Below are 26,815 nucleotides of genomic sequence, written 5' to 3'. Positions count from 1 at the left end.
TCTGTCTCCCTTCTCATTGGGCAGATTGACAATAATAACTCCCGCTGCTGTCAATCAAATGCTATAATATGGGACCAGGGGGTGGGGCTGAGCTCCCCAGTCTGTATCAGTAGACGCAGACAGGGTGGCTCGGGAGTGAGCATGCACGGGTGCCCCCATGGAAAGCTAAGATAATCCCCGTTCTCCTTGCTGGAGAGGAAGCTGTACCTGAGGGCCTCCAGTGCAAGAATCTAGGGGCTACTTTAGTCTCAGAAGATTTGGTAATGTTACTGATGTGCTGCTCCCTGCTCTCCTTGCTGGAGAGGAAGCTGTACCTGAGGGCCTGCAGTGCAAGAATGTCCCTGCTTCTACTTTATCCATTCCGTGGATCTGTGATAATCACTGTTCTCGCTGGTGAGGAAGCTGTACCTGAGGACCTGCAGTGCAAGGATCTCCCTGCTTTTGATTAATTCTGTGATAGACTCACCTGGGAGAGAGACTTTTGGAGGGGACTGCAAGCTAGCCTCTTGCCTACTGACTATGGGCCCTGGCTTTTAGGAGAACACTACTCTTTGTGAGGTGTATGCTGGGGGGAGCCTGGTAGTAATGCAACTTTGGATTCTTGTCCAGGTCTCCCCAAGACACAGACTCTGGGAACTGGAGGTTCCATATCCATTTGGGGCCTCTATGCCTCAAACCAGAAAATGACTGTAGATGTTAATGTAACCCGCTCAAACCACTGGGGTCCCCTGCCATAATGTGTTTATTGTAAGTAGGACTCCTGCTATAGTTTTTTTGCCTAATAGACTGAGGAGGGGGGAGATCACTGTTTGTATTGTTGTGCCTGCTAGCATTCTGTGTACTCCACCTAGGCTGGTTTATGTGCTGAGTTAATTAGCATGTTAATTATATCATTGTCAGCTAGTAGTTGCTAGAGCGGGATTAGCCATGAGTCAGCCCTACCTCATTATCTAAACCATTGTGTGATGTTTTGGATAAATATTTGGGTGGTCACTGACATACTTCTCAAGTGTATAAAAAGTCTGTATTCTTGTTCAATAATAAGAGTTCCAGATTTGCAGCTAAAACAAGTTCTGCCTAGTTCTTGGTTGCAATAGGCGACTATAATATCTGATATCTATATTCAAGACTGGAGGAAGCGGTATACTGACGGAAGCACTAAAGTACAGTGTGGGTCGGTTCCGTCACAGATTCATTCTGTGGATCTGGGATTTCTGCATCTTTCCTGGTGCTGCTTGATCATTACCTCAGTAGTCATCAGGCGGCAGCACTGACATTAGGAAACAAAGCTCTTCCTTTACCAAGATAGCTGCCCTCCTCATAACGAGGCATAGTCAGTAATGGAGTCAAAAACAGCTGCAGGAAGATCATAGGCAATACAGGTAACTAGCCCTATGCCCTTTGCTTTACTTTGGTGCACAGCTTCCACAGTGCAGGTCCTTTTTAGGAGTTCTTTTAATAAAAGTGAGAATAACAACGCACAAAATAGTAAAATTTCACTAATAGTTTTTGTTTTCTTATATTCCATATCTCACCTGTCAGGGGCATAGTGTACAGGAAGATGAAGGATTTCAGCCCAGCGGTGGATGACTTTGTGCGGGCCATGCAGCTTTGTAATACAGAGGGAGGACCGGACTTCCAAGACATGCAGCTTCATACGGAGGCCGAGACCCAGCTTATACTCACCTACAATGACTTTGCTGTACATTGTTACATGAAAGGGTTCTACCAGGATGGCGTGCTGCTACTGAACAAAGCTCTGAAAGGGGAAAAAAATAAGAAAGAACTTTACATTAACCGAGGAGGTAAGTGACCAGTTATAGTTACAGGGCTGCATTTAAAGTTCGGTGCCCCTAGGGTGCTTCAATGATGCCCTTCCAATGACCAATAATCTGTGTAGTTGGTACGGATATGATATTGGTATTGACAAGGAATATATGGCATATGATGGTTATAATAGAGTTAAAGTGAACCTGTCAGTAAGTTTACAAGATTGCATTAAGAGAATCTTGACCTGTCTCAATATATAGCCCTGGAGCCCAACTTGCGGCCCTTTGGTGATGTCAGGGGCAGCAGCTGAGGCCCCCTATAGCTCATAAGTTGACAACCACTGATATAAAGTGATATTTAAAGTGGAACATCACTCCCCCCACCCCCCTTACCTGTGCAGCTGGTTGTCCTAAAAAAAAACATACGTACACGCCCAGTGAATCCAGCGTTGTCTGGTGAGACCTGTTGCTTCACCAGTAGTCATCAGGTCTTTTGGCCAAAGATGGATCACTTTGACACAGTTGGGCAGAGAGGGATCACTTTGACACAGTTGGGCAGAGAGGGATCCCTTTCACTCAGTTGGCCAGAGAGGGGTCCCTTTGACTCAGTTGGCCAGAGAGGGATCACTTTGACTCAGTTGGCCAGAGAGGGATCACTTTGACTCAGTTGGCCAGAGAGGGATCCCTTTGACTCAGTTGGCCAGAGAGGGATCCCTTTGACTCAGTTGGCCAGAGAGGGATCCCTTTGACTCAGTTGGCCAGAGAGGGATCCCTTTGACTCAGTTGGCCAGAGAGGGATCCCTTTGACTCATTTGGCCAGAGAGGGATCCCTTTGACTCATTTGGCCAGAGAGAGATCCCTTTGACTCAGTTGGCCAGAGAGGGATCCCTTTGACTCAGTTGGCCAGAGAGGGATCCCTTTGACTCATTTGGCCAGAGAGAGATCCCTTTGACTCAGTTGGCCAGAGAGGGATCCCTTTGACTCAGTTGGCCAGAGAGGGATCCCTTTGACTCAGTTGGCCAGAGAGGGATCCCTTTGACTCAGTTGGCCAGAGAGGCATCCCTTTGACTCAGTTGGCCAGAGAGGCATCCCTTTGACTCAGTTGGCCAGAGAGGGATCCCTTTGACTCAGTTGGCCAGAGAGGGATCCCTTTGACTCAGTTGGCCAGAGAGGGATCCCTTTGACTCAGTTGGCCAGAGAGGGATCCCTTTGACTCAGTTGGCCAGAGAGGGATCCCTTTGACTCAGTTGGCCAGAGAGGGATCCCTTTGACTCAGTTGGCCAGAGAGGGATCCCTTTGACTCAGTTGGCCAGAGAGGGATCCCTTTGACTCAGTTGGCCAGAGAGGGATCCCTTTGACTCAGTTGGCCAGAGAGGGATCCCTTTGACTCAGTTGGTCAGAGAGGGATCCCTTTGACTCAGTTGGCCAGAGAGGGATCCCTTTGACTCAGTTGGCCAGAGAGGGATCCCTTTGACTCAGTTGGCCAGAGAGGGATCACTTTGACTCAGTTGGGGAGAGAAGGTATCTCATGCGTTCAATGGAAGACATTCAGGACTTGAGCCCAGATACATCTTCATCTCTCCTGTAGTGCAGGTCTGTGATTTAGGCTACATTTGCACAGGTGTTTAACCTTGGTGCAAATCCCAGTGGCAGGAAGCTACAGATTCTGGCTGCTGGGGTTGACAACTGAGTGCGGATGGCAGCGGCCGCTTAGCCAGTACATGGTATCCACACAGAGCCGCCATTCCCAGCAGCAAGAATTGGTAGCTTTCTGCCAGTGCGATCTGCACCATAGCTATAAAGGGAAGAGATGCCTGAAGTGGCTCAATTATTATTTAATAGATTATTAAAGAAAAATAATTATAATATAATAATATGATTAATTGCTGGATCATTTTTTTAGTGCTGCAAAATTATTTTACAGCGTGTGTGTGTGTGTGTATATGTGTGTGTGTGTATATGTATGTGTATATATATATATGTATGTATGTATGTATGTATGTATGTATATGTATATATGTATATATATATATATATATATATATATGTATATGTATATGTATATGTATATGTATATGTATATATATATATATATGTGTATATGTGTATATATATATATATATATATGTATATATATATGTATATATATGTGTATATATATGTGTATATATATGTATATATATATGTGTGTATATATATATGTATATGTATATATATAAAAAAAATGTATGTATTTATATACTGTATCTATATAATATGGTATGAGTTTTCTAATTTCAGGATGTCTTCCTAAATTAAAAAGACATCTGTACCTTTTTTTTTTTTTTTTATTAATAGATATCCAAACCAATTATTTAATCATTATCATCAATTATTAATACTTTTTTTTCCATTTTGTTTCCAACAGATTGCTTTCTCCAGCTGGGGGAGGTGACCTTTGCCCTTGCGGATTACCAGCAGGCGTTTGAGTTGGATGATGGAGATTGGAGTGTGAGGACTCGTATAGCTAAACTCCTGGATGATCTGGGGTTGCAGGCTCATCACATGAGGTGGGCGGTGGTAAATTATATATGAGTTAAATCAGACCATATATCAGTTTTATATTTATTTCCTGTCTTTGTGTTTTATTGTCAGGACTTTCAATGTTAACCTCTTCATGCCCACCCCGGTGTCCCTTTAAAACGGGTGGCAACCTGCCACCCTCTAGCTGTTGCAGAACTACCCATCCCATCAGACTCATGCCTCTGTAAGTCATGAATTTACCTGTCAGTCTTGCAATGCCTCATGGGACATGTAGTTCCACAACAGCGGGAGGGCCGCAGGTTGCCCACTGTTCCGTGAAAAAACCATACCCGTGAGAAAACCATACCCTCGTCACTTCCGGAGGGTATGGATTTCTCACGGTACTTTAACTTGCGGCGCTTACATTATAACAGCTCCCCTGCATCATGCCTCATGTCCGCTCCTTCCCCTGTTACTTCCCTGATCTCCGTTAATAAATATAAAAGCGGATCACGGAGCACAGATACACCCGCCGCCGCTTTTATATTTATTAGGGGAGATCAGGGAAGTGACAGGGAGAGGAGAGGAGATGATTGATGTTGCAGCAGAACTGTTTTAATGTTACCGCCGCAAGTATTAGTGCCGTTAACATATCATACCCTCCGAGCATGCGCACTTGCTAACTTCTTTCTTGTTCAATCACGTCTGCGGGGCTCTGAGCATGCGCACTGCTGCGCTGCTCTGCTGTTTCAGACCGGAAGTGACGAGGGGTATGGTTTCTTCACAGGGTATGGTTTTTTAACGTTACACCCACCCCTGATTTAAAATATTCTGAACACCTGAGGGGGGGGAGGATCAGTGATCATGTGACCACTGGGACTGGCTGCCCTAGTGGTCACATGATCAGGAGCTGGTCCCATCTTTGACAGGTCAGTCTCTGTGCTGGGAGCGTGCAGTAAGCGTTCTCTCCACACAGACACATTGGCTATCCAGTGACAGATGTATGCGGCAAGTGGACCTTAAATCCCACCCTTTTGTCACCTTGTCACCGCACATGTGTTAAGTATGTGACAACAGGTTAAAGAAGATGTCAACCCGATCACCATCATCTCATATAAGCTTTACAATGTACATTTAATATAATATAATATATAAAATATACATTTAAAATAGAGATTTAATCTTCAGATTTCATGAAATAATACTTGTTGATTCAGGCACTTCCTGTTATAGGGTGACAACACTTTTGCCTCCCAACTGTGCTCCTGTGTTGTCACCCAGGCTTCTGTTGGGGCCTTTTCAACATAGATTGTTCACTGTTATCACCATGAGGAAACCCGTCCTTAGAAATTTCATGCAGTCATCAATGGGGTGCAAGTAGACAGGAATTGGCTACATAAAGGCTGCAGGAGATCAGCAGCACCGAGATGAAACAAAGGATAAGAAAAATCTGAAAGCATGTTATTTATTAAGAAATGATAATGCATGGTGCTTTAGAAAACAAATTGTCAAACTCAATTAAAATGTTACAATGTCTTCTTTATTTGTCAGGTAAGTTTGAAATACTGCATAGCCTATTTGTATCCAGCAGATGGACCTTAACATGTATAGCTTGGAAGAAAGAAGAGACAGAGGGGATATGATAGAAACTTTTAAATACATAAAGGGAATCAACTCGGTAAAGGAGGAGAGCATATTTAAAAGAAGAAAAACTACCACAAGAGGACACAGTTTTAAATTAGAGGGGCAAAGGTTTAAAAGTAATATGAGGAAGTATTACTTTACTGAGAGAGTAGTGGATGCATGGAATAACCTTCCTGCAGATGTGGTAGCTGCAAATACAGTGAAGGAGTTTAAGCATGCATGGGATAGGCATAAGGCTATCCTTCATATAAGATAGGGCCAGGGACTATTCATAGGATTCAGATATATTGGGCAGACTAGATGGGCCAAATGGTTCTTATCTGCCGACACATTCTATGTTTCTATGGAGCTCTAGGCTCCATTATCACATTTTCTTGTCTCTCCTTACCACTTTTTGTAAAAGGTCTGTTGTCTACAGCAGTGTTTCCCAACTCCGGTCCTCAGGGCACACTAAAAGGCCAGATTTTAAGTATTACCTTGGGGAGATGCAGACTAGTATACTGCAATCACTGAGCAGCAAATGATATCACCTGTGATGTATTTCAGTTTTCTTGCAAACCTGGCCTGTTAGTGTGCCCTGAGGACCGGAGTTGAAAAACACTGGTCTACAGTACTCAATAGCTGAAGCTTAGATTTACACACAGGTCAGACAGTGCTGTATACCTTATTGGACACCCCAGCCTGAGGTTTCAGTCAAAGTAATGGAGTGTCCATCATTCTCGCTATAGTTAACCCATGATGCATAATGTAAAATTGGCTCAAAACCCTTTAACCCCTTGGCACCAGCCGCACATGCCTCTCTGAAGGGGGGGGGGCATTAGTTCCAAGAGGCTGCATATTTTTGGCACCGGCCACACATGCCTCTCTGAAGTTGGGGGGGGGGGGGCATTAGTTTCCAAGAGGCTGCATATTTGCATGAATTAGTGTAAATAGAGCTGTGTTGAGAGCGCTCTCCTCTCACAGTTACCGGTGGCTAACGGAAAGAGCTTTCCAATCATGTGACTGCTGTGCAATCAAGGTGGTCACGTGATCATAAACCCCACCCCTGCCTCCTGGCATCCTGAGCTTCTTAAAGTGCCGGGAGGTGCCAAGAGGTCAAGAAAGTTTCCGGCTGCAGTCACTCAGTCTGTGCTGCCTCTCCTCTTTAGGCAGTACCAGCAGGCCGAGCATCACTTCTCAGAAGCCATAAAGAACAACCCGCTCCTGCCTCAGCTGTATCTCCACCGGGCACAACTGAAGCGTCAGCTGCAGAAAAACGCGGATTGCCAAGAAGATGCCATCACCTCCATTATTCTGAGCCCAAAAAGCGAGGAGGTATGTTACTCTTAGCAACGCCACCAACACTTGACCCGGTCTTCTACTCATCTCCTCCCACTTTGCTCTATCCTGTCAATATATGCCATGGACCTCACTGAACGCATGCTTGTTTCAGGCCCCTGACTCACTAGGTAGAAAAGACAGGATTAGCTTGACACCCTGAAAGCTGAACCTTTAAAGCAAGCCAGTGATGTCGTCATTTTGTATCCTGGCACTAAGAAAGCGTCCCCCCCCCCCCCCCACCCCACCAACTATACAGCAAACGTTCTGCAGTATAGAAGATCTCAGAAGACCTTACCAGATCCCTCAATGGTGTCCCAAAATTGGAAAACACTTGGGGGTCGATTTACCAAAACTGGAGAGTGCAAAATCTAGTGCAGCTATGCATGGCAGCCAATCGGCTTCGAACTTCAGCTTGTTCAATGAAGTTTTGACAATAAAACCTGGAAGCTGATTGGTTTCTGTGCAGAGCTGCACCAGATTTTGCAATCTCCAGTTTTAGTAAGTCAATCCTTGGTGTTACTGGATAAACTAACTTTTACAGAGGAATAGCATACTTGCCAACTGTCCCTTTTTTCCTGGGACAGTCCCTGCAAATAGGAGCCTGTCCCAGGTAATTTATATTGTCCCTGGAAGTGCCTGTTAATCCGCTGCCCATAAATGTTACGCAGAAGTAGTGCAGCTGAATGGGAGAATTATTCCAACTCTGCTACTGTGGCCTTAAGTTTGAAATTCCCTTTTTAATTTCCTGTAATTCTCTCTATATTGAGTAGACCCTATAATCTGATAAATAGGCGAGATTAATTATGCAGAGTGGGTGGAGCTTCGTGGAAGTGGGTGTGGCAATTGATAGCTGTGCTGCAAAGTGTCCCTGGAATTTTTTTTTTAAATGTTGGCAACTATGGAATAGAAACCATTCCTCCCTAGCCAAACCTCGACCTCACACATTGTCTGTGTTTAGGGCTGTGCACCCCCCCTACTGGCACGGCTGTCTCTGTGCAGATGCTGCGTCCCAATCGACATGAGTTGGACTGCTTGCACAGAATTGCATGGAACAGATGTGCATCCCTGTGTGGGAAAACGCAGCTGTCCCATGAGTGTACACCTGTGTGTGTGTACAAGGCATAACCCATCATAGGCTCCTCCTACATCAAACAAGACCTAACCACCCATCCTAATCCTTCTCTAACGCCCCCCCGCCCCTACTTACCTCCCCTCTTCTTCTATTCCTTCCCTAACTTACCCTCTCTCTCCCCCATATTCCTTCACCGCCTTCCATTACCACATGGTGAGAACCCTGGCTACCCCCATCTTACATACTCCTCCTTCTCCTACTTATACCTCCCCATCACCCCCATCCATGCTAATCATACTGCCAACCCACCCTACAAGCAGAATAACCCCCCCTCCTCCAAACCCCTCCCCCTGAGCTGTAGTCTCCTACCCCATCCCATCCCACTACATCACATCAGGCTTTACACAATACCGTGTGATTAAAGGATACGTTCACCTTTTGTAACATGTTACACCTGTATTCATGGTGTAACATGTTACTTTTGCAGCAGCTCCCGCACCCTCCGATCCCCTCTTGTGACAGTGGGCTGGGGATCTTCTCCCCGCACCCGCAGTCACATTTTTAAAAAAACTGTAGCCAGTTGGGTGGGGTCATTCATTCACATAGTTCTGTCAATGGGAGAACTACAAGTACCAACAGCCTTTGTGGCTGACTGCTTGTAGTTCTCAATGAACTACCAGGGCGCTGTTGAGCTCTCTAGGTAGTTCATTAAAATACCTATCATTGTGTAACTGCCTGCCTGAATGAGGTATGAGCAGACAGATACACTGACAATCTGCTGATCGCGAGTGCAATGCTTTACAGGTTCCTAAAAAAAAAAAAAATATTAAGGCAATTTTTATTACCTGCAAAAAGTTGTGCAATTTTATGTTATCCTTTAAAGTTAGCGGTGCACCCATTCCCCCATTATATTTTGATTGTTACAAACGTCTTTAATGATCTCAGAAGATTCCACTGTGTACTGTACCAGTATATCTGGATGTTGTATAGGTTGTTGGTACCTCAGGCCAATAAGAAGTGGGACTTTTGAGGCAAGTATGGAAAATACGAAAAAGTACAAGCAAAATCGCTAATAATAGTAAAATAATATTTAATCCTTAAAACATATGTACAGTGGAGTACAGTTGCGTGAGAGGGTTATAGACCCTTGTGAGAGTGTGTAGTAGATGGAGGATTAGTGACACGTGGTAAATAGTGACTTTTAAGGGTATATCTCTGTCATTCCCTGCTGTTAAGCTTGGGTTGCTCAGATCAGAGATGTCTCCTATATCCTACGCGTTTCGGCCCCTTAAGGAGCCTTTTTCAAGGTTGATAGTCACCATTACTGTTGGTAAAATGCAGATTTGGTGTTAAATATTTATAAGTTTCACCACTTTTGTTAAATATATAAATTGTGGTGAGTTATTCAAAATAGTACATACATATTATTTTCTTTAAATCCTTGAAAGTTGAAGTGGCTCCCTCTTTAGCACAGCGAGAACCTATGCGGTTTCCTGAAAAATATATATGGGATTCAACTGCATGGTTTGTAGTAGTGTTTGTATGATTCTACAAGTGTGCTATTTTGGACTTACATAAGCCATGTTTCATATCTGGGGTGGATCATGTGAGTCTCCCCTAGTGGCTATTTTTGGTTCCGGTGTGTATGAAACCGGTCCCTTTCAAGGGTGTCCTTGTGCCTTTAAGTGGTACAATTCTATGTGAAACAGGTATATGTAGTTAGAAAAATATAGAAAAAAATATATATAGATGGATGTAATACAATATATAAACGTTTTCTTGAGGGGTAGGTGTTATTACCTTCAATCTTGAATTAGCACGTTATTGCAACAATGGAGTCCCTTAAGGTTTTCAGCCAGATCGCACTTAAAAAAGGGGGGAAATTTCCTTCATTAATGTGCTTCCTTTGTGAGGTTCCGCATATTAAACAGATGTGTTGGGGTTTAAAAACTTACATTTGCTTTTTCAGGTGCGCCGCTCTTGATCCTCTCTCATCCCCGTTCGGTTGGGGAATGAGAGAGGCAGTGGTTCCCCGGCCTTTTTATCAGACTCGCGCATGCGCTGTAAGCGCCGCACGTCTGAAGCCTGATCACACACAGCTGGTGTGTGTCTCTGGTGTGCCTGCGTCCAATGGACGAGTGCGCTTCCAGTTTCCACCGCTGTTGCTCACTGGCGCGGCCGCCGACACGGAAAGGACACAGATTTCAGACTAGCAAGTCTGAAGGGCCGATGTCGCTGGCTATTGGGCTGTGCCTGTAAAGTGCCCCTGGGGAGGAAAACAGTGGGAGATCCTCCCAGGGGCTTACCGTGCCAGGTGTGCTATGTTTTGGGAGAATTATCATGCAAGGATTCAGTACATAGCATAAGTGCATAGTAATTTGAAAAGAAAAGAAAAAACATTTCGTATAATTGATTTAATTCTTAATAGCAGTATAGTTTGTGGTCAGGTTAAAGGGGAAGGAGGGGGATTTTCCGGTTATATCCATATTGGAAAGGGGTGAGGATGGTCTGTCCGAACGGTTTTTCTATGTGTAAGCTTAAAAGGCATGAAAAATCTGGGAGGCAGGGGGATTCCTCTCTCATCAGATCTTTTTTATTAATTTATTATGGGCTTGTACAGTCATTGTCGGGGGGTTATTAGGTTTCCAAAGAGTTTTTTAGGAGATCATATTCATTTTTATCTCCGGCTGGTGTTCTTTTTGATAAAAGATAGTTGGACAAGTTTGTACATATGTTTTAAGGATTAAATATTATTTTACTATTAGCGATTTTGCTTGTACTTTTTCGTATTTTCCATACTTGCCTCAAAAGTCCCACTTCTTATTGGCCTGAGGTACCAACAACCTATACAACATTTGACCAGGGACGACGGCAAACCCGACTATATATAGGGTCATAGAGATCAAAACCCCTTCTACAGTATATCTGGATGTTTCCTTCTCTACCCCTGTGACCCCACTCATTTATAACCCTCCACCCTTTGTAAACACTAGATTTGATGCACTCTGTACTAGGGGTCGGTGCCGAAACCAAGCATTTATACGAGTGTCGATACTCATGGAAATGCTCCTGATACCGAAAATGATACTTTGAGGTGCGGTTTGCTTCAATACAAAATGAATGGGTGCAAATCTGCAAAGAATTGCATGTGATTTGAATAGGAACGCGGTGCAAATCCTGCCCGAATCGCATTAGATTTGCCCCACTGCTCCTGCGTGTGTGCATATAGAAAGAGAAAAGCGCCATCTAGTGGGCAGTTTATTAAAAATGTTAGAACTCACATTAAAGTGATTGTAAAGTCTCATCTTTTTTTTTTTTTTTTTTTTTTTAAATAACAAACATTATACTTCCCTCCTCTGTGCAGTTGGTTTTGCACAGAGCAGCCCAGATCCTCCTCTTTTTGGGTCCCTCATTCCTGCTCCTGGCCCCTCCCTCCTATCGATTGCCCCCACAGCAAGCAGCTTGCTATGGGGGAACCCTACCCAAGCCGAGCTGCAGCTCCATGTGTCCATTCAGACACGGAGCTGCCGTTCAGGCCCCGCCCCCTCTCTCTCCTGAGTGGCTTACTGACCTTGATTGAGTCGCAGGCGCCAATCAGCCAATCAGGAGGGAACGTCCCAGGATGGCTGAGGGACTCATGGACATCGCTGGATGAAGATGGGGCACAGGTAAGTATTAGGGCTGCTGGGGGGAGGCTGCTACACACAGAAGGCTTTTTATCTTTATGCATTAAGATAAAAATCCTTCCTGACTTTACAACTCCTTTAAGTACAGTTCAAATGTCCCGGTCCCGGCAATAATAGAAAATCACTGCCACTCGAGGTGCTCACAGGGCTGGAGGAGATGTAGAGGAGCTCACAGGGCTGGAGGAGAGGTAGAGGCGCTCACTGGGCTGGAGGAGATGTAGAGGCATTTACAGGGCTGGAGGAGATGTAGAGGCGCTCACAGGGTTAGAGGAGATGTAGAGGCGCTCACAGGGCTGGAGAAGATGTAGAGGCGCTCACAGGGCTGGAGAAGATGTAGAGGCGCTCACGGGGCTGGAGGAGATGTAGAGGCGCTCGCAGGGCTGGAGGAGATGTAGAGGCGCTCACAGGGCTGGGGGAGATGTAGAGGCACTCATGGGGCTGGGGGAGATGTAGAGGCGCTCACGGGGCTGGGGGAGATGTAGTGGCACTCCCAGGGCTGGAGGAGATGTAGAGGCGCTCACAGGGCTGGGGGAGATGTAGAGGCGCTCATGGGGCTGGGGGAGATGTAGAGGCGCTCACGGGGCTGGGGGAGATGTAGTGGCACTCCCAGGGCTGGAGGAGATGTAGAGGCGCTCACAGGGCTGGGGGAGATGTAGAGGCGCTCATGGGGCTGGGGGAGATGTAGAGGCGCTCACGGGGCTGGGGGAGATGTAGAGGCACTCACGGGCTGGGGGAGATGTAGAGGCACTCACGGGCTGGGGGAGATGTAGAGGCACTCACGGGCTGGGGGAGATGTAGAGGCGCTCACGGGCTGGGGGAGATGTAGAGGCGCTCACGGGCTGGGGGAGATGTAGAGGCGCTCACGGGCTGGGGGAGATGTAGAGGCGCTCACGGGGCTGGGGGAGTCGTAGAGGCGCTCACGGGGCTGGAGGAGTCGTAGAGGCGCTCACAGGGCTGGAGGAGAAGTAGAGGCGCTCACAGGGCTGGAGGAGAAGTAGAGGCGCTCACAGGGCTGGAGGAGAAGTAGAGGCGCTCATAGGGCTGAAGGAGATGTAGAGGCGCTCACCTTACCTTTCTATACACCAGTGGTGTCAAACTCAGTTTCATTGCGGGCTGCATCAGCATTATGATTGCCCCCCAAAGGGCTTGTTATATCTGTAAGATTAGATGTCCAGAGCACCCCATGCCCCCTACACCCTTACATGATATGTCACGAGCCTCCCACCGTCAAGAGCCCTCCACCATCATAAGTAAAGAGTCACCTACCCTTCCTTACATCACAATGCACCCCTTACCTTGTGCTATTGCCAGGAAGAAGATGCGGGGTGGATCTGGAAAGAAAAAAGTGCAAGGTCAGGAGGAGGACCAGAGGAGGGCAGGAGTCAGCTTACAGAGTCTGCTGAATGCTGAGACCAGGGGAGGCAGAGACAAGGTGGTGTTGTGGCTGCACAGAGAGGTGCAGGATCTGAAGGAGGAGTTCTTCCCTTCTCTCTGCTGCAGACTGCTGAGAAGGGGGGGGGGCAAAAACGAGCCTTTCTGGAGCAGCACAGTGAAGCACAGGATCTGGCAAAGGAGTTCTGTCCTCTCTGCTGCTGACTACTGAGACAAGGTGGGGGCAGATCTGTTGTTGTTCCTACTACTGAGACAAGGTGGGGGCAGAGACATGGGGGGTGCCGCAGCTGCAGGTGAGGTGTGAGGGCCACATGAAATGGCCTGGGGTGGGATGTGGGTCTATTGCTGCTGGGGTGGTTTGTATTGTTGCTGAGGGGATCTTTTGTTTAGGGGGGATCTGTTGTTGTTGCTAAGGGGGTCTGTTGTTGTTGAGGGGGGTCTATTTTTGCTGAGGGGGTTCTATTGTTTTTTTTCTCTGTACCATTTCCAAATAAAAAATAATCCAGCAATGCCAGCTGCCGCCTTCCTATAATAAATGAGGGAGGGGCGCTGTCTTCACGTGGATTTCCTGTTTTGTTTCTTGGCAGGTGTCACCCACAGTAATGACCTTCTTCCCCGGGAAGACTCTGGAGGAGGTTCTACATAGCACACTGGCCACCAGAGCTCACCATCTACTGGAGAGAAGCCTGAAGAATCTGCCCAATAATGGGCAAAGGACTTGTGAGTCGCCCCCTTCAGGAATCATCAGGAACACCACTCCACCCTATCAGGGCTGAACTAAGAGTAGTCTAAAACCGCCTCAAAGTGGTCTGGAGAGGGGGGCAGTATATGTGATATATACTGGGGCACATTGTGTACCTTTTTTGGACCTCTTTTTGTTGAGCTCCATGTGTATGAGAGATCCCCCCAGATATTAGAGGGTTCCTTTTTGTGTAGCAATGCAGAAAGTTCATTCTTACTATACAAGGACTTGGACTGACTCGGGATTCGGGACGTTGGAATATTTTGCTGCCCTCTTATATTTACATAGGTGGGGACATGTTGAAGTCGGAGAACTCCGTATATTAAGGGGAGCGATGCTTCACGATGAAGATCTTGCTGTATAGTGTTGCCCTTTTGTGCCCCTGGAATGCCCTCTCCATTGGCCAGCACTATATTGTGTATTGGGATGAAGGTGGTGTATATTATAACCAGTAGGTAGACCCGCCTACCCTCCTGGGATAACAGACTAATGGTGGAGGGCAAAACATTTGGAGTGCGGTCCGAGAAATACGACTGAACCTTTTATATCTGGAATGTGACGCTGAAGATGATGTGTAGATACCAATAAAGTTTTTTTTTTGACAAACCAGGTCTGTGTGTTTCCTGTAAAGTCCAATGAGATCTTATTTAAAATGTTTTATGTGAATCCGGAGGTGGGACCAATCTGGCCCATGTTTGACATTAATGACCGCTATCTCCAGTACAGGAAATGAGGGGAAATTACAACACTGGGTGGGGGGAGGCAATTGTCGCTGGGAAGGGTCTATTGTTGCTAAAGGGGGAGGTCTATTACTGCTGGGGTGGGTCTATTGTTGCTGGGGAGGTCTATTGCTGTTGCTGGATAATTGTTGCTTGGGGGGGGTGGTCAATTGCTGCTGAGGTGTATCTACTGTTGAGGAAAAGGTCTATTGTTTCTGGCTGCTGGCGGGTCTACTAATGATGGCCATTGGGAGACCAGTTGTTGCTGGGGTGGTATTTTGTTGTGGGGGGATCTATTGTGTGTGTGGGATTTATTTTTGCTGGGGGTCTATTGTTGCTGGGGGGATCTAATGTTGCTGGGATGGGTTTATTTTTGCTGGGGGGTTTAATGTTGCTGAGGGGGCTCTGTTGTTGCTGGGATGGGGTCTATTGTTGGGAGGATCTATTGCTGACTGCAGGGGATCTATTTTACTGCTTTTCTTATCGTTAGCAAGTTCCATACAAGTTATTTAGCATCAGAAAATTATACTTGGTATTATTTTGTGTATTCTCCAAAAGGGAAAGTACTGGGAGGTGGGCAGAGGGTGGAACCGAGGGAAGATGCTTGGAGGTGAGTAGGGGGTGGAACCGAGGGAAGATGCTCGGAGGTGGGTAGGGGGTGGAACCAAGGGAAGATGCTCGGCAGTGGGTGGGGGTGGAACCGAGGGAAGATGCTCGGAGGTGGGTAGTGGGTGGAACCGAGGGAAGATGCTCGGAGGTGGGTAGGGGGTGGAACCAAGGGAAGATGCTCGGAGGTGGGTAGGGGGTGGAACCAAGGGAAGATGCTCGGCAGTGGGTGGGGGTGGAACCGAGGGAAGATGCTCGGAGGTGGGTAGTGGGTGGAATCAAGGGAAGATGCTGTGCAGTGGGTGGGAGGGTGGAACCGAGGGAAGATGCTCGGTGGTGGGTAGGGGGTGGAACCGAGGGAAGATGCTCGTAGGTGGGTGGAACCAAGGGAAGATGCTCTGAGGCGGGTAGGGGGCGGAACCATGGGAAGATGCTCGGAGGTGGGTAGGGGGTGGAACCATGGAAAGATGCTCGGAGGTGAGTAGGGGAGGAGACACAGGGTAAGTCAGAAAGGAGGAGTTCCTGCACCTATTCTATGAGAAAAAAAGTCCTGTCTAAATGTATATACTTAGCCCTGATGAAGTGGACACAGACCCCTGAAATACGTTGGCTCTCCTAGAACCTTCAATAAACATTCCAACTTGATATAGAATATCGCGGTATAAAATGTTCTGTTGGATGTGGGCCCTGTGCCACCCCCCAACCCCCCTCTCCTAGACAGAGTGAATGCACTCATACCCCTTCTGCTTCACCTTATATTCAACACGGGACATTGTGATATCTCTGTACTGAGTCCACCAACAACCCATCTGAGAACGTCCCGTCATACTTATTTTATTTGCAGTAACAGTCAGGTTTTTGGGGAATGATGAAGGTCATAGATACACCCATGCGATCTGATTCCTGACCGAACTCACATTTTCACACTGCGATCTGCAAAGCGATCTGGGGGTGCCATTAACTTTGTATTGGCGGTTCGCAGAGGGCGGTGTATTGCAGGGCGCTGCAATGGCCATAGGCTGGAAACCACGGATACTCAAAGTAAAGAAATGTCATCAGCACGCCAAGGATTCCTCGGAAAGGTCCAAAGATTTATTATGTAATCACATGGTAAATTTACTGCAACTTTTCGGGGCCTTGCACGGCCCCTTCATCAGGCAATGCGTTGAACCCGCATTGGATTTGCAGTGTTTCCGGAATCTCACCAGTGTGAAGCGAGGTGACAAACTTACCTGGCGTCGGCATACTAACTGTGGGCAGCCGGCTGTGACTGTTTGCGGCTTCACAGCCAGCTGCTCACTGTGCATGCATGAGCTGCACTGCGCTACCAGAATGGTCCCACAGCTCACTGTGACCTGTGATGTGTCCCAGAAGGCTGTGGTGGAAGGAGGGAGGGGCAAACTTCCACCCTCTAGAAGTAGGGGAGGGGGTACTCCTCAAAACCAGGTACCCCCCTTCAAAAAGAAAAGTGCAAAATGTAAAGGAGGGGGGCAGGGAGGAGGAAGAGTCGGAACTTTCCTTTATGGGTGAAGTTCCGCTTTAAAAAGTCGCATATGGAAAATATAAGGTATGGAAGTTTGATGCCGTTTCGGGGGCACATGTAATTTTAATGTTTGCTGTGTTGGGTATCACATGACTCGGCGCAACCTCATCTTTTAGTGCTGGTTCAGACTAGTGTGATGCCGGACATTGCATGTGAGTCGCACCGCATTGCTGTGCAGATCACATGCGATGTCTGTGCGATGCGATTTCAGCCATACAAAATGTATGGCTGAAATCGCATCGCATTCGCACCAAAATGGTGCAGGATCCTTTTTTTGGTTTGCACAGGAATCGGATTGAATGGGTGTTCACACCTATGCGATCCGATTCCTGCACCATTTCACAGTTCGCACTGCAATCTGCGAACCATTCTGGGGGTGTCATTAACATTACATTGACACCCCCTGATCTTAGTGTGAACCATTCTGCGATTCAGGTGCAGTTATTCACATTTTTTTTTATTTTTAATTATTATTATTTTATTTTGTTTTATATATAAAAAAAAAAAAAAATATATATATATATATATATATATATATATATATATATATATATATATACAAAAAAAAATGCAATACAGGTAATTGGTTTAATAGCTGAACAAGAAGCCAGCATGGACACATTCAGCTGGTGGCTATTCCACACACTGACCAGCAGGTGGCGCCTGAGCTCCAGCAGCTCTCCTCTCCGAGTCCTCCGAGGGCTAGAAGAGCCGGGCCGGTCTGGAGACGCAGGGCGTCTCTATGGTGACGTGTGGTGGTGACGTCAGAGAAGATGGCGGCTGCTCCTCTGTATTTGTATCCTTTTTGCGAGAAGAGAGAAGGTTCTGTTATCGTTTCATTCATATTTCTATCTGCATAATGGAGGGCTCAGTGTTTGTTTACGTTTGTACAGCCTGCTGTGGGGGGGGGGATGGAGAAGGAGATCCAGCCCATGGTTTCGCCTTTTTGGAGCTCCAGCCGTTGCCCATGGTTACGCCTTTTTTTTGGGGGGGCATTCACGCGGGGCGCATTGCGTTTGGGCAGCCCGTTCATTTAAACGCGTCAAAAGAAAACGTATGTATTTTTTGCAGAAGGCGTGGTAGTGTGATGTTACGCTTTAGCGCTGTGAGTATTTTGTGCAGCCTCATTAGTGCCCATTAGCTCCTGTCAGTGCAGCTTCATCAGTGCTACCTCATCATTGTAGCCTAATCAGTGCCCATGAGTGCAACCTTATCAGCGCCTGTCAGTGCAGCCTCATCAGTGGCCATCGGCTCCCATCAGTGCCTATGAGTGCAGCCTCATCAGCTCCCGTCAGTGCAGCCTCATCAGCGCCCATGAGGGCAGCCTTATCAGTGGCCATCAGCACCAATGATTGCAGCCTCATCAGCTCCCGTCAGTGCAGCCTCATCAGCTCCCGTCAGTGCAGCCTCATCAGTGCCCATCAGTGCAGCCTCGTCAGTGGCCATCAGCGCCCATGAGTGCAGCCTCATCAGTGGCCATCGGCTCCCATCAGTGCCTATGAGTGCAGCTTCATCAGCTCCCGTCAGTGCAGCCTCATCAGCGCCCATGAGGGCAGCCTTATCAGTGGCCATCAGCACCAATGATTGCAGCCTCATCGGCTCCCGTCAGTGCAGCCTCATCAGCTCCCGTCAGTGCAGCCTCATCAGTGCCCATCAGTGCAGCCTCGTCAGTGGCCATCAGCACCCATAATTGCAGCCTCATCAGCTCCCGTCAGTGCAGCCTCATCAGCGCCCATGAGGGCAGCCTTATCAGTGGCCATCAGCACCAATGATTGCAGCCTCATCAGCTCCCGTCAGTGCAGCCTCATCAGCTCCCGTCAGTGCAGCCTCATCAGTGCCCATCAGTGCAGCCTCGTCAGTGGCCATCAGCGCCCATGAGTGCAGCCTCATCAGTGGCCATCGGCTCCCATCAGTGCCTATGAGTGCAGCTTCATCAGCTCCCGTCAGTGCAGCCTCATCAGCGCCCATGAGGGCAGCCTTATCAGTGGCCATCAGCACCAATGATTGCAGCCTCATCGGCTCCCGTCAGTGCAGCCTCATCAGCTCCCGTCAGTGCAGCCTCATCAGTGCCCATCAGTGCAGCCTCGTCAGTGGCCATCAGCACCCATAATTGCAGCCTCATCAGCTCCCGTCAGTGCAGCCTCATCAGCGCCCATGAGGGCAGCCTTATCAGTGGCCATCAGCACCAATGATTGCAGCCTCATCAGCTCCCGTCAGTGCAGCCTCATCAGCTCCCGTCAGTGCAGCGTCATCAGTGCCCATCAGTGCAGCCTCGTCAGTGGCCATCAGCACCCATAATTGCAGCCTCATCAGTGCCCATCAGTGCAGCCTCATCAGTTGCCATCAGCACCCATGATTGCAGCCTCATCCACTCCCGTCAGTGCTGCCTCATCAGCGATCGTCAGTGCTGCCTCATCAGCGATCGTCAGTGCTGCCTCATCAGCGCTCGTCAGTGCTGCCTCATCAGTGCCCATCAGTGCTGCCTCATCAGCGCTCGTCAGTGCTGCCTCATCAGTGCCCATCAGTGCTGCCTCATCAGCGCTCGTCAGTGCTGCCTCATCAGTGCCCATCAGTGCTGCCTTTTCAGTGCTTGTCAGTGCAGCCTCATCAGTGCTGCCTCATCAGCGCACGTTAGTGAAGAAGAAAAATTACTTATTTGCAAAATTTTATAACAAAGTAGAAAAAAATTTTTGATTTTGTTTGTTTTTATTTCTAAATTTTCGCTCTTTTTTTTTATTTTTTCGTTTATTTAGCACAAAATAACCCCTCCAGCAGGAAAAGCTCTATTTGTATAAAAACAGTGTTGCATGACCACGCAATTGTCATTCAAAGTGCGACACCGCTGAAGGCTGAAACTTGGCCTGGGCAAGAAGGGGGTGGAAGTACCCGATTTTTTTTTTTTTTTTTTTATATATATATATATATAGTTCCCCCTTTTTTATGGCATCTTTTGGCTGGTCATGCGATGTTGTAGCTTCCGCTTCTTCCTGTGGCAGTGTCAGTGAACCTCTTTGAAGTGACCTCAGTATTCTCCCCTGAGCCCAGGTCAATGTGATGACTCCTTGTGGAGGGAAGAGGTTAAAGTAGAACTATAGGTATCGCCAATTAGAAATGGGCACCTCTGCAGGCCGGTGCACCGTAATAGGTCAGCTCGATCACAAACACTGTGTATAGAGCTGATCTGAGCGGCTCTGTACCTTGTGTACTGTTTATATTCCTCTTACAATGGAGGAAGGCAGAACTAATCAATGAATCGCACATTAGATCCCAAGGTAGCCGGATCGTCTCTCACCCCCTGGCCTGGCCAAGAAGGTGGTATTACAGGCTGGTAATTAATATGCAGCAAATCAGCCAACCCAACTTTATTCTCCATAACAGAGATGAAGTCAGCTGGATGTGCCCTTCCCCCACTCCTCCGAAGCTCAGATCGCCCACAATTCCCTGAGCCCCGACGCCGAGCCGAGGAAAGGAGGTGTGAGCAAGACCCTGAGCGTCCAAGACAACGTCCTGCGGGTGTAAGTACCGGGAATGTCCCTGTGACCCCACCACTGATATGTGGGGGTCATAGGTAGTGATAGTCATATCGGGCACACTGGTGGGGGAGGGGGTTGTTGATGACACTGTTGTCATTTTTATGGGGGATGGGAGTGAAGATCTTTTCCTAAATTTTATTAGTGCTCAATAAAGAGAGATCATTTGAAGAGCAACTTTAGTCTCCTCTTCAGTGGCTCCACCCCCCTCCCTTCGGTGCCACAATTATGGTGCTTGTGCAGATGTGCCCAAGTGTTCTTCCCAGCCTTTAGGTCCCGGCTGAGCCCCTCAGAACATCTGCACAGGGGATTTTCCATGCATGCGCAAGGACAGCAGAGGTTTGGTACTTCTATTTCAGCCATCTTTGCACATGCGCAGGAAACCCACACACGCAGCGATGGTTGGGGAAACCCACATGTGCTGCAGGGCTCACTTAGGATCTGAAGCTTATAGCACATCTGTGCAGGGGATTTCCCATGCATGTGCAAAGACATCAGAGGTTTGGTACTTTTATAATAGCCATCTTTGCGCATGCGCAGGAAACCCACACAGGCGGAGATGGTCGGAGAAATCTGCATGTGCACAGATGTGCTACAGGGCTCACTCCTGATCTGAAGCGTATAGCACATCTGCGCGGGGGATTTCCCATGCATGCGCAAGGACATCAGATGTTTGGTGCTTCCATAATAGCTGTCTTTGCGCATGCGCAGGAAACCCACACGTGCAGCGATGGTCGGGGACACCCGCATGTGCTGCAGGGCTCAGTCAGGATCTGAAGCTTATAGCACATCTGCGCAGGGGATTTCCCATGCATGCGCAAAGACTTCAGAGGCTTGGTGCTTCCATAATAGCCATCTTTGCGCATGCGCAGGAAACCCAGTCATGTGTAGATGATCAGGGGAAAGCTGCGTGTGCACAGATGTGCTGCAGAGTTCACTCCAGATCTGAAGCTTATAGCACATCTGCGCAGGGGATTTCCCATGCATGCGCAAGGACATCAGAGGCTTGGTGCTTCCATAATAGCTGTCTTTGCGCATTCGCAGGAATCCCACACATGCGTAGATGATCAGGGGAAACCTGCACAGATGTGCTGCAGAGTTCACTCCGGATCTGAAGCGTATAGCATCTGTGCAGGGGATTTCCCATGCATGCGCAATGACATCAGAGGCTTGGAACTTCCATAATAGCCATCTTTGCGCATGCGCAGGAAACCCACACATGCGTAGATGATCAGGGGAAACCGGCATGTGCACATATGTGCTGCAGGGTTCACTCGGGATCCGAAGCCTTGTAGCACATCTGCACGGAATTTCCCATGCATGCGCAAAGACATCAGAAGCTTGGAACTTCCATATATGTCATCTTTGTGCACGGTTGGGGAAGTCAGATGATGTAAAATTTTACTATCTGTAGGCAACACTTTAAAAGCCTTTACAGGTTATCACTGTAGATTAACAGAGGAGGTCTGGCACTAGACCTACCGCCCAGGATCCGACGTTCGTGGAGATACCTCACATGTGTGGGACGATCGCTGTTTGCGTGCGTGGGAGGACAGGGGCACTTTAAATGTATTTATTTTTTTCTAATTATTACATTTTATTTTTTCTAAATATTAATTACATTTTTTTTTCTAATTATTAATTACATTTTTTTTATTTTTTCTAATTATTAATTACATTTTATTTTATTTTTTTCCAATTATTAATTTTTTTTTAACACTGTTGTTCACTTTTTTTTTTTTTTACACTTTTTTTATTGCTGTCACAAGGAATGTAAACATTAACAAAAGGCATGCGACAAGTACTCTTTATGGAGTGATCGGGGGTCTATAAGACCCCAAATTGCTCTTTTGCACTTGAAAGCATTAAAAATGCCAAGATCGGTGTTTTTGAATTCTTTCAATTTTTTATTTATTTTTTTACATTTTCACAATAAAGTTACAAACATAGAGAGAATTCTTTCGATTTAAAAAAAAAAAAAAAAAAAGGTGCCGTTAAGATGCCGGTAAACAGGAAGTGATGTCACGTCGTTGCTTCCAGGTTACTATATCCAAGACCCGATCAAAGCCGATTCTGGCTTTCTTTGGGTCTCTGACTAGCAAGCAGATGCGCCGGTTGGTATCTCAGGTCTCCTGGTGGGACGGGAGAGCCCGATAGAGAGGCGGGGGGTGGGGGGAGACGTCCCTTCCTGCTGGTTGTAATACCAATCAAGCGACTAGTTAGCCGCTCTGGTTGCTATTATAAGAGAGATGATCGCCGACTCTAAAAAAAAAACAGTACGGGGGGGGGATTCCGGCAGCTGCATATCATCCGGCTACAGTCCAATGATGTACCAAGTACATGATTTGGCGGAAAGTGGCTAGAAAACGGTACCGGGGTGATGCCTGCAGCTGCATATCGTCCCGCTACAACCACCTAGCAATGTGCGGGAAGTGGTCAAGGTCTGGTAAGCTGCAATGCACAGCAGTTCTTTGTCTCTCCTCTATACACAGGCACTGGCAGGCGGATGAAGCTCGGATCCTTCGTGTGTCTGTGAGCTCCTTCCTGGAACATCTGTCACTGGTGGTGAAGACGATGGAGAGATTCGGGCCGGCGTTATCGGATTCCTGAAGACTGGAGATGAGAGAGGGTTTCCCGCACACTGACAGCCTGGTGTTTATCGGAGGTGGACTGGCCCACATAGACTCTCTGCAGACGTAGCTGACTTTTTTTTTTTTTTTTGGAGCTTTTTATAAAATAAATATTTCGGATAACATATCTACACCATTTCTTTATTTAAACTGTTATAGGCTAGTGCAGGGATCCTCAAACTACGGCCCTCCAGCTGTTGTGGAACTACACATCCCATGAGGCATTGTAAAACTCTGACATTCACAGACATGACTAGGCATGATGGGAATTGTAGTTCCTGAACAACTGGAGGGCCATAGTTTGAAGAGCCCTGGGAGCAGCGGCAGATTGATGACGTCATCCCTCTGCTCATGCTGCTGCACCAAGTCTCCTGACAAGTCGCGCTAGTGTGAATGGGGTCTTAAGTTTTTGGTTGTAACATGAGAAAATGTGGAAAATTTCAAGGGGTGTGAATACTTTTTCAGGGCACTGTAGACTAGTGAGTGAGCAGTGGCAGATTGATGAAGTCATCTCTCTGCTCATGCTGCTCCCCTCCTATCTGTATGGACTATGTCACACTTTTGCAACCTTTTTTACCCCTTGAAATTTATGTTTAGGTTTCGGGGATATCCCTGCTAAACTGATTCATTGGGGGTCAGTGGGGACAAATTCCCCTCCCCCTCTTACATTGGTGGTTAGAATATTGTGTGCACATATCCTAAATCTTAACAGCTGTCCTTGCTTCGTCTTGCTTCAGGCTTTTAACCCAACCACAGCTTGTTGTGAGCTCAATCATAGATGTGTGAAAATAATCAGACGTTACATTTTTGTGGATCCATTGCAAGAAGATTGGGTTTGCTGGGTTGCCAGAAGATTAGGTTTTCTTGGTTGCCAGAAGATTGGGTTTTCTTGGTTGCCAGAAGATTGGGTTTGCTTGGTTGCCAGAAGATTAGGTTTTCTTGGTTGCCAGAAGATTGGGTTTGCTTGGTTGCCAAAAGATTGGGTTTGCTTGGTTGCCAGAAGAGTGGATTTGCTTGGTTGCCAGAAGATTGGGTTTGCTTGGTTGCCAGAAGATTGGGTTTTCTTGTTTGCCAGAAGATTGGGTTTTCTTGTTTGCCAGAAGATTGGGTTTTCTTGTTTGCCAGAAGATTGGGTTTTCTTGTTTGCCAGAAGATTGGGTTTGCTTGGTTGCCAGAAGATTAGGTTTTCTTGGTTGCCAGAAGATTAGGTTTTCTTGGTTGCCAGAAGATTAGGTTTTCTTGGTTGCCAGAAGATTGGGTTTGCTTGGTTGCCAGAAGAATTGGTTTGCTTGGGTGCCAAAAGAGTGGATTTGCTTGGTTGCCAGAAGATTGGGTTTGCTTGGTTGCCAGAAGATTGGATTTGCTTGGTTGCCAGAAGAGTGGATTTGCTTGGTTGCCAGAAGAGTGGATTTGCTTGGTTGCCAAAAGATTGGGTTTGCTTGGTTGCCAAAAGATTGGGTTTGCTTGGTTGCGAAAAGAGTGGATTTGCTTGGTTGCCAGAAGATTGGGTTTGCTTGGTTGCCAGAAGAGTGGATTTGCTTGGTTGCCAGATGATTGGGTTTGCTTGGTTGCCAAAAGATTGGGTTTGCTTGGTTGCCAGAAGATTGGGTTTGCTTGGTTGCCAGAAGATTGGGTTTGCTTGGTTGCCAGAAGATTGGGTTTGCTTGGTTGCCAAAAGACTGGGTTTGCTTGGTTGCCAAAAGATTGGCAGTTTCACCAAGAAGATTATTGGGCCCTGTGGCGCAATGGATAGCGCGCTGGACATCCTAGAAAAGAATCAGACGTTACATTTTTGTAGATCCGTTGCCAGTAGATTGGGTTTGCTTGGTTGTCAAAAGTTTGGCAGTTGCACCAAGAAGAATATTGGGCTCTGTGGCACAATAGATCTAGAAAATGGCAGATAAAAGTTTGTGGGTTCTAGTCCCACTGGATTAAACCTTTAACAGTAGACATTTAATGCAGGATGGCCTTGCTTCCCGTTCGCAAAGGCCAACAACCTGATCAAAGGATATTAACCAATTGACGACCGCCCACAGTACATATCCGTCATTACTTGGACGTTAAATGCCGCTGTTATGACAGCAGCGAGCTGCCATAACCAAGGTATCATTTTTTTCTGTGGGCGATTTTGCATCTGCTAAAAGTGATACCCGCTACGGATTCACCATGAGATCACTTTTATGGGCGGCGGGAGATGTGCCCCCTCCCGCTGCTTTTTCGGACATTTCCGCCTTTACCAGAGCCGTCGTTAAACCCGGAAACAGGAAAAGGGGAAAAAGAAGCAACTTGGAATAATTAATTCTGATACCAGAAAACGATCCAAAGGTGTTAAAAATTTGCAGTGCAGCCAGGAGTGACGGGCCTGCATCATTAACATATAGCAAGGCGCCATCTGCGTTGATCAGCTGTCTTCAAACTTTCTAAGCAATGGGCCAATTTACTGTCCTTCAGAATTTGGGTGGGGGGGGGCAGACTGTGACTAGTGGGAGCAGAAAATATCCTGGCATCAGTAGGCATAAACAATGCCCCATCATTGCTATCAGTGGGAGGAATAGTGTCGCATCATTGGTGTCAGTGGGAGGAATAGTGCCCCATCATTGGTATCAGTGGGAGGAATAGTGTCCCATCATTGGTGTCAGTGGGAGGAATAGTGTCCCATCATTGGTGTCAGTGGGAGGAATAGTGCCCCATCATTGGTATCAGTGGGAGGAATAGTGCCCCATTATTGGTATCAGTGGGAGGAATAGTGTCCCATCATTGGTGTCAGTGGGAGGAATAGTGTCCCATCATTGGTGTCAGTGGGAGGAATAGTGCCCCATTATTGGTATCAGTGGAAGGAATAGTGCCCCATCATTGGTGTCAGTGGGAGGAATAGTGCCCCATCATTGGTATCAGTGGGAGGAATAGTGTCCCATCATTGGTGTCAGTGGGAGGAATAGTGCCCCATCATTGGTGTCAGTGGGGGGAATAGTGCCCCATCATTGGTGTCAGTGGGAGGAATAGTGCCCCATCATTGGTATCAGTGGGAGGAATAGTGCCCCATCATTGGTATCAGTGGGAGGAATAGTGCCCCATTATTGGTATCAGTGGGAGGAATAGTGTCCCATCATTGGTGTCAGTGGGAGGAATAGTGCCCCATCATTGGTGTTAGTGGGAGGAATAGTGCCCCATCATTGGTGTCAGTGGGCCAGGGCAAACAGGATGGGAAAATCTTCCAAATTTTTTTAATTATTGGTCAGAAATTAAATGTTGAAATGCCCTGCCCCCCTCCACCTCTTACCCAATGATGACCGCACCCACTGCTCCTGGTTACTGCAGATACAAAATGACTACCATGTACAGTATGTTCTTTTTCTTTTTTTTTTCAATTTCTGATGAAGCTCGCCTGAAGTTTTTTTTTTCTCCTTGGAATCTCCCCACCCAGTATCCGATTACCCCCCCCCCCCTCCCCCCCGTACCACCGTTCACTCCCCATAGCCAGAAAACGACACAGAAGACAATGGAGAGCCCAACTCAAAAGTCACTGGAGACCTTTTCCTAATTGCTGGTTATAAGAAGAAGTGCATGATGGGTAATTATAATAAATCTCTTAATTATTTATAGTTTACCTGCCTCTGCATCCCAATGGACGGAAAGCAGAAGAGGGATTTCTGGGTAATT

The 26,815-nt window shown here is 47.1% G+C and overlaps 2 protein-coding genes across 2 annotated transcripts in view; both read left to right on the top strand.

Annotated features, from left to right (window-relative positions):
- Window positions 1-14,161, top strand: part of TTC16 (tetratricopeptide repeat domain 16) — a gene marked incomplete at both ends in the record, with an annotated part of 32,660 nt that extends 18,499 nt beyond the window's left edge. Inside the window, 4 exons of the mRNA XM_082264253.1 lie at window positions 1,543-1,805; window positions 4,177-4,318; window positions 7,064-7,229; window positions 13,973-14,161. Coding sequence (XP_082120379.1) covers window positions 1,543-1,805; window positions 4,177-4,318; window positions 7,064-7,229; window positions 13,973-14,161 — 760 coding nt within the window. The remainder of the gene's footprint in view (window positions 1-1,542; window positions 1,806-4,176; window positions 4,319-7,063; window positions 7,230-13,972) is intronic.
- A 3,500-nt stretch (window positions 14,162-17,661) lies between these two features.
- Window positions 17,662-23,135, top strand: LAGE3 (L antigen family member 3; the record flags this gene model as incomplete). The annotated part of the gene is made up of 3 exons (XM_082263682.1): window positions 17,662-17,791; window positions 20,382-20,510; window positions 23,018-23,135. The coding sequence occupies exons 1-3, from the start codon at window positions 17,769-17,771 to the stop codon at window positions 23,133-23,135; spliced, it is 270 nt and encodes an 89-aa protein (XP_082119808.1). The 5' UTR covers window positions 17,662-17,768.
- Window positions 23,136-26,815: the final 3,680 nt, after the last annotated feature.

Source organism: Pelophylax lessonae (genome assembly GCF_965119305.1).
Source record: "Pelophylax lessonae genome assembly, chromosome: 7".
Classification (NCBI taxonomy): Eukaryota; Metazoa; Chordata; class Amphibia; order Anura; family Ranidae; genus Pelophylax; species Pelophylax lessonae.
Note: the sequence above shows the minus strand (reverse complement) of the source record. Positions and strands in the feature narration are given on the sequence as shown.